General features: G+C 45.1%; 1 protein-coding gene across 1 annotated transcript; it reads left to right on the top strand.

The window, feature by feature from the left end:
• The first annotated feature begins 1,977 nt into the window (after positions 1 to 1,977).
• Positions 1,978 to 2,643, top strand: LOC121873760 (tigger transposable element-derived protein 1-like). The gene has a single exon (XM_042377460.1). It carries the CDS (start codon positions 1,978 to 1,980, stop codon positions 2,641 to 2,643), a length of 666 nt encoding a protein of 221 aa, XP_042233394.1.
• Positions 2,644 to 8,758: the final 6,115 nt, after the last annotated feature.

The following is an 8,758-nucleotide window of genomic DNA, read 5'->3' on the forward strand; positions in this document are numbered from 1 at the left end:
ATTGAACCCAGAGGGTCCCGCGTTAAGTGAAATCCGCGTTAAGTGAACAACAGAACATATGGGATTAATTCCAATAGAAACCGGCCCGACCCCCAAACTCCACTTTTTGAAGGCACATACCTATGTTGTAGTAAAAATAACATCTTAATTTTATGATGGTACATGCACACAATTAATACTTAAGAGAAATAGAGAAATACAGTCGCCAAGTTAATGTCCATTCAAATAATGGACTCAACCTTGCCTCCCCCCCTCTTCCAACCGCGCGGTCAGTCCCAACCCTCCCCCCCACCCCCCACCAATCCTCCCTTCCAGGGTTTTTAACAGGAATATTTTGAATATAAATGTCATATATTTTGCACAAAAGATAACATAGTTAATTTGAGAAAAATTTTTATCTAAAATTTGTATGTCTAATGCAAAAATATGATGTTTATATTCAAAATGATCATCAAATTATAAGAATTCCAGCAATGTAAATTATATTCAGACCGGGTAATTTGTATGGAAGTTAAGGGACAATTATAAAATTTAAAGTTATTGTGGATAGTTTCTCAGTCTAAATATGTTACGTGTGTCCCAAAGAAACTATTAGTACTACGCGAAAGATGACGTCATTGGGTGAAGGCTAGGCCAACACTGACCTAGTCTTAGTGAGCGGCCCTCATTGACCGAGACAGATATCTTACTGCGCGTTCCGCCAAGGAAATTGACCATGTGGCCTCATCCCTTCCCGTGCATGTTTCATCAGTGTTGCAAGTAAGTTTTATTTGATCTCAGACAGTGTTTAGATAGGGTGGAGAAAAAGTTAACAGGAACTAACAGTGTTCTTTTGCAGGGTTCAGAGAACCCTCTCGGTCGGTCAGTGGGTGATTGGTCACTGGTTAGCGGTCGTATAGCTGGAACGCACGAGGTGAACGGGTGTCCCTGACGACTAACTACGTGGGACCAGCGTCCGCACTTTGGTCGGTGGTCGTTCTGGGTCAACAAATCTCCCCACCTTGGTTCACACAACACCACATCTCTTCAGTCAGTCAGTGAAAAATCTTACTAACGGGAAAATAGAACCCCTCCCTCAGCTGGGCAGGGTTCACCTGCTGATGGTCACTCTCTTCCTGTTCATGAAGTACTGAGAGTAAACTGAGTGCAGACTGAGTGAATGAAAGGTCACACACTGAGACCATGAGTCTAGTGGTCACATAGAGACATTTATCTCCCCAGTATTGGATGTATGTGATCGAATTAACCAAGTTCAGGTGTGTAATCAATGCTCCTCATGGTTGATTGCACACGTGGGACATAGAGGTTCCTCTTCAAAGTTGGTGAAAGGCTGTTAGTACCTCAAAAGTACGGGTGCATTCGGAACCTATGGGTGAAGCATGTTACGGGTGTTGGTGGAGAAAAACATTCATGACTCCTGAAATCTAGAGAGAGTAATGGAAAAACAGCGGAGCACCCGCCTGCCTGACGGGTCCTGAGTGATTTTCTCAGTTTCTTGTAAATGCCTGCCCCTTGGCAGGTTAGTAGTTATGACCTTCGGGTTCTGGGTAGTTAGGACAGTTAGAATTATAGTACTTTGTGGGTCATGCCAGACAGGCTATGAGTGATCCATGTGATACAACAAGAGGCCCAGTAACTATTGGAACTTCATATCTAACATTCAGAAAGCCAATATTCCCTACAGGGGACATCTTAAAACTAATGAGGCAAAACAATCCAGCATACAGTCATTTCTGTTACAACGTGTGTTTTGTCAACGCGAATTGGTTATAATGCGATTGATGACTAGAAGAACGATATTTGTAAAACGCGAAAGCGTGTTGGCTGTAACGTGATTCCACTCGAACGTTTTAAGTGTACTGTCGCTTGGCTCAGGGTTATTGCAAGAAAAAGAATATCAACTTAAAGATTCTCCTCATTTTAGATAATGTGCCAAGCCGCCCTCCCACCAATGCTGAGCTTTCTGACAATATCAAAATGCTCTTTCTACCTCCAAATACAACATCTCTCCTTCAACCAATGGATCAAGGAGTAATAGCAGCCTTCAAAGCCTATTATTTGAGACGTACATTTAAGAAACTTATTGCAGGTACTGAGGAAGGAGATGATAAGGCCAGTGTTCTTCAGTTTTGGGAAAGTTTCAACATCAAGCATGCAATTGACATCATTGTGGAGGCCTGGGGTGATGTAAGTAAGGACTGCTTGAATGGAGTTTGGCGGAAGCTTCTCCCAGAATTCATTCATGATTTTAAAGGCTTTGATGCATCAGAGGAGCTCCCAAAAATAAAAGAAAATTGCGTTTCTCTTGCAAAGCAAGTTGGCTTTGCTGAAGTGGAAAGTGCTGGTGTTGAGGAACTGATCAAGTCCCACTGTGAAGACCTCTCTACAGCTGATCTACAACAACTTGTTGCTGCTGGGGAAACTGAAGATGCCAAAGATGATGAAGGCCAGGATGCAGAACCACGAGAGCTTCCTACTTCTCTTTTGTCTTCTATCCTGAGGGAAGTTGATACGCAGTTGCAGCTCTTGGAAGACAATGGCTACAATGCAGAATGGAGCAGGATTGTAGTTCGTGGTGTTAAATCTTTTTTGGCACCTTATGAACAGCTTGTGTGTGAAAGACGGCAAAGCAGCAAACATTAGACGTCTTTTTTAAGTCAACCCCCAAGAAACAGTCTGAAGACACTGAACCACAGCCATCCACTTCTGGAATTAGACGTTTTTTTCGTCCCTCCCATGCATCCAAAACTGTACCTGATGATGATGATACTGATGATGACGATGACAACTTTCAACTCCTGTCTGCATGACTCCTCAACCTCAAAATCACCCTTCTCCCCCATTAAGTTATATTCATATTTTTTCAAGGTAAATTGTTACATTTACTGTATGATTTCATTATTAGATATGAATGTAACATTTATTTAGACTGTGCTATCCTTTGTGTTAGGCTAACTACTAATTTTTTTTCAGTTTCAAGTAATCTGCACCTAACCCTGTTTTCTCCATAAGCCCTGTTATTTCTATTGCGCGAATTTCTACAACGCGAGGTTTTACAAGAACACAACTATCGCGTTGTAGCAGAATTGACTGTACTTCATAGGAGACCTTGTAGTGGATATTTCCCCTACAACTACAACTGCCGTTTGTCGCTGACTAGCCAACCCCTTTTCAAATTCCCCAGCCAACGCCTAACATGCGAAGGTCAACTATCAAGCCACGCCTACCTCTGCTATATAAGACCTCACCTCGCCGTGACCTGCCCCTTCTTCTACCTACAGCCACACAGCAAGCAACACCTCCTCTGAGCACGCTCACGAACCAGCTCTCTCTACTCCACGCTTGTAACCACGCTGCCACTTCCCAGCACCAAGCTGCCCTGTACATCCAATACAATATGTATACAGAGAACACATTGTGAGTTTCCTTTCTCCAACCCATCCTGAGTGTGAGACAACATCACGAAACCCCACAAATGGTGACCCCGGAGAATTGCACTCGCACAGGATGGAGGAGAAACTGATCACTCTCCCAGTCTTCAATCACAACATTGAAGACTGGCTCATCCACACTGAGGCAGCTCTCATCGGCTCTACAGCTACAGTCCCTACACCGCAGGTTAGACACCCTAGAGCAGCTCTGCTCCTCCAAGCATGCAGCTGCTCCTCTTCCTGCCCCAAGCACCACGTTCTACCGACCCCAACACACCAGTCCTGCCTCAGACGCCGCCCCCAGCCCACAGTACAGTGTATCTACCCCCTGTTGGTACCATCAACGTTTTGGTGCTAACGCTAGAGGCTGTGAGGCTCCCTGCAACTACACGGTGAAGTGACATCGATGGAGACGGGTAGGCGCCATAGCCTCCATCACAGGCCTTACTTCTGACCTTGACCACTTCACTCCTGCTGCCCGTCACGACCTACTACAAACACGACGTCAGGCGGTTTCTGCATTCAAGGCTACTGCTCCACGCCAGCCTTCCCACCGCCCTGAACACATTCATCCCGCACCTCCTCCGCCAGTCTGCCCACCATTACCCCTTGCAGCCCCACCTCGCCCACATTTCTAGGCACCCTCTTTTCTTCCTCAGGTACCCACTGCGCCTGTCTTGCACCCTGCTGCTGTCATGGACTCTCCTCCTGACGCGGCCCCTGCTCCTGACGCGGACCCAGACACCCCACCCGGCGCCACTGAGGACTGTGTACCTCCCGCGAGAGAAACACCACATTCCTTGCCTGTACAACCTCCTCTCATCCACAACCCTCCTTCTCCCTCTGCTTCTCCCACAGATCTCGTGTCTCTAGACAAAGTTGTCTCCTATAGCGGCCGGCTCATCCACACCCTCGCCCGTTATGTCTCACATGTGGAATAAAACCCTGCCGACAACAAGTCTCCTGCACCACCCATTATGTCTCACATGTGGGATACAACCCTGCAGACAACAAGTCTCCTGCACCGCCTGGAGGGAAGGGGGAGTATTGTAGTGGATATTTCCCCTACAACTACAACTGCTGACCAGCCGACCCCTTTTCGAATTCCCCAGCCAATGCCTCGTGGTCTAAGGTTGGCTACTAGCGCCGCCTAACATAGCGGAGGTCAACTATCAAGCCACGCCTACCTCCGCTATATAAGACCTCACCTCGCCGTGACCTGCCCCTTCTTCGACCTACAGCCACGCAGCAAGCAACACCTCCTCTGAGCACGCTCCCGAACCAACTCTCTTTTCTCCACGCTTGTAACCACACTGTCACTTCCCAGCACCAAGCTGCACTGTACATCAAATACAATATGTATACAGAGAGCTCAGTGTGAGTTTCCTTTCTCCAACCCGTCCAGAGTGTGAGACAACATCACGAAACCCCACAACCTCAAAGTTAAACACACAACCTTAGGACACAATAATAGAAACCCAGGAGGAAAAATCCTCCATGCTCTAATCGAACACGGGACAATAACACACCTCAGGCCCGACCTCGAAACTTACGTATCAGCCGGTAGCTCTGGAAAACCAGACATTGTTTTAACCAATAGGCATCACCATCTAAGCGTACATCTAAAGGCTGGACCCACAGCAACCATTGATCATCTACTCATAATAGCAACTCTAGCCACATTCCCGATACAAATTCCATCAATCCCAAGGTTTTCACTCAATAGAGCAAATTGGGAAAAATTTAAATCGGATCTTAGCAACAACGAACCAACACTACTACACAACAAAGACACAACAGAGATTGACAAAACACTGGATACATGGTACAATGAAGTAATAACAGCAATGAAAAACAACATCCCAAAAACAACATTACCACATGCACAATTAACATATGAAGAGAAAATGATCCAAACTAGATTCACCAATCTATATGAATGCACCAAAACACACGGGTGGAACGATGACAACAGAATATCATACAAGAATTTATAAGAAGAACTGAAAGTCATAAGCAAGAACAAACATAATGAAAACTGGAACAAGTTGATCAATGACACACAAGCAGACTACAGAAACCCAAAAGCATTCTGGAAAAAAATAAAAAACTTAATGGGAACTAACTCGGAAGAAATTAGCTACATAAAGGACAAAGACGGAAGAAAAGCAACAGAACCACACGATAAAGAACCAATATTTAGAGAATACTGAAAGACATATTCAGAATCAAAGACGAAGACAATAGAAGCTTCTGCCACGAAACAGAACAGGCAACTAGAACATATTTGAGCCAGAACACAGAGAAATGGAAACCTACTAGAAAAATCAACCTCAATTCATTAAATATTAATAACCCAATAATTGCTCCATTAACCCAAAATGATATTGAAAAACAAGAGCAAGCTTTAAGAACAAAGCACCTGGCATAAGCCAAATTAATAAAATCATACTACAAAATATTTCTGAGTCAATGATCGAACGGCTTAAAAATATATATAATGCCTCACTTGCAACTGGGTTCTTCCCTACCAAATCTAAAATAGCCAAAATCAGGCTCATCCCAAAAGCAGGCAAGAACCATACCCAAGCAGAGAACTACAGACCTATCTCACGACTGGAAACACACTGTAAAATATCGGAAAAAATTGTCAACCACAGACTCAGAAATTATCTAGACCAAGAACAGCAAATATAACCCGAGACAACACGACTTTCGGAAAATCGAGGAACCAACACAGCAATAGCACTAATATACGAATCAATTGCAAATGCTGCAAGCAACAGAGACCAATGTAAGATAATTCTGAGAGATGTATCAAAAGCATTTGATAAAGTCTGGCATAAAGGACTGAAGTTGAAAATAAAAAACTGGACATGCTTCCCAATATCACAACACTACTATGCAATTTTTTAGACAATAGAAAGGCCATATTAATCATCAACAACCATCTAGGACAAACTTTCAACCTTCACAGTGGAGTTCCCCAAGGCAGTAATATATCGCCGACATTATACACTTTATACACAGCAGACATGCCACAACCACGGCAATCAGAATACAGTATATAGCATATGCAGATGATGTCACATAGATAGTCAGGTACCCAGGAAAATCCAAACAAATGATGGCCATTAGAACAAGCAGAGAAATAGAGATAATAAATAACTATGAACGAAAATGGAAGATAAAAACCATTGTCCAAAAACTCAAAATAATTCACATCGCAAAAACAAATTCCTACCATATTATTGTCAATAACCAACAAATGCCATATGCTGCCAACGGAAAAATATTAGGACTCAAGACAACCAGAAACGGAATAATCCCCCACATCAATGAAAGAATAGCAATAGCAACATCACAACTTACAAGGCTTGGAAGATTCTGCCAATTAAACACCAACACACAACTGCACCTATACAAAGCACTGATCAGACCACACTTAGAATACCCTCCGATACCTCTGAACACAATCACAAGAACAAACAATCTTAAATTTCAAGCAGTGCAAAGTATAGCCCCTTACAAGAGCGGCAAAGCACAGACCACCATACACACAAACAGTACAAGACATACACACAGAACACAGTATAGACCCACGCAACACCAGAATACACACCCAAGCAAATGCAATATGGGAAAAAATCCATCAAGAACAGGATCCCATACTAAACCAACTAAATGAGGAAAACAACAACACATCGCATAGAGCCATAGATGGTGGCCTAGAAGCATAAAAGCCGATAACGAAGAACCAGAGCCTCTATATACACAATAAAAAAGAACCAACAAGGACCTGGAGGGACCCCACAAACAAACAAAGACCTCAAAAGATCACAAACACCCACAATAAAAACTAGAAACGAAAAAGATGGGGATCATCCCTCCAGTGCCACAAGGACCTGCAGGGACCCCCCCCCCCTAACATAATATGCCTCAAGAAAACATCAAATAGAACAACTTAGCTTAGCTTGGCTGAGACCGGCCTTTCCTAGCCGCAAGAGTCCTCTAATGCAGCACTGTTGACGGAAGACAAAACCTCGTCTCCACAAGGTGGATAGCCCACCTGCTGTCAACCTTCACCTATATTTCCCACTTCTGAACTTTACCTTGCACTGTACCCTTCTTGCACCCTCAGAGCTAATGCTCTTGTAGTGGAAGTCTCCCCTACAAACGCTGTTTGTCGCTGCGTAGCCGACCCCACGAATTCCCCAGTGTATGCCTCGTGGTCTAGGTCAACCAGCGCCGCCCACGGAGCGGGATTCAACTACTAAGCCACGCCAACCCCCGCTATTTGAGACCTGACCTCGTGGTGATCTCTCTCTTTTCTACCTACACCAACCAGCCAGCAACACCTCCGCCTACCTGCACCACCCACTACTCCACAACGACACCATCTCACGACCGTAAGGTTTATAACGCATTAGTCTGTTCTCCCCACTGGCGGTGTGAGTGACCCACATCACAGCTGGAGAGCAACTATTGTGCGATATTCCAAACGTGGTTTGAGCTCTTTTGCCTATTCTCCTATTTTTCTTTTGTTTTTTTAGTTCTGGCCTAAGGACCTGCACCCTAAAAAGTGTATTCGTCCCGAAGTCCCCCCTGCAACTGTTCACCTCCCTCCCAGGAGATTGTGAGCACGGAAGGGGGTCGGAACAAGCACCCATCCCTCATCCTTCCCTAACAGGTGTGATATACTCCCGCAAGAATGGACGGACGGATCTCTCTACCAACCTTCAACCACAACATAGAGGACTGGTTAGTTCATGTCGAAGCAGCTGTCATCGGCTCTACAGCTACAGACGGGCAAAAGTACGGCGCCCTGCTCTGCTCCTTGCCCACTGAAGTCGCCACACAAGTCTCACAGACCATCTCCAACCCTCCAGAGAACAACAAATTCGCCACTCTGCGGGATGCCTTAAAAACGCATTACCAACGGACCCGCTCCAATCTCCTGCAGAACCTATCTTCCATCTCCCTTGGAAACTCAACTCCGGGATTTCTCTGGGAAGAGATGTGCAGGTTGAACTCCCGGTACACAGACAGACTTCCTGACTCTATCCTGCGCCAGCTTCACGCACAAAAGCTACCCACAGAAGTACGCAACATCCTGTCCGCAGTAGATTACTCTACGACACCAGAACTATATGCAACCGCGGCGGACAGAATTTTCAACGAGTGCGCTGCTGCACCCCTTGCTACCACGGTCACACCAGTACCTACCACCGAACTTGTAAGCCGGGTCAACACCCCTCAGCCGAGCAATACCTCACAAGACATCAAGGACCTGTTGCAAACCTTGAACCGCAGGATGGACACCATTG

The sequence above is a fragment of the Homarus americanus genome, unplaced genomic scaffold, assembly GCF_018991925.1.
Source record: "Homarus americanus isolate GMGI-L3 unplaced genomic scaffold, GMGI_Hamer_2.0 scaffold38683, whole genome shotgun sequence".
In the NCBI taxonomy this organism is placed as follows: domain Eukaryota; kingdom Metazoa; phylum Arthropoda; class Malacostraca; order Decapoda; family Nephropidae; genus Homarus; species Homarus americanus.

Excerpts from the sequence above, each read along its gene's own strand:
- LOC121873760 (XM_042377460.1), top strand. The coding sequence starts at position 1,978 with ATGCTCTTTCTACCTCCAAATACAACATCTCTCCTTCAACCAATGGAT.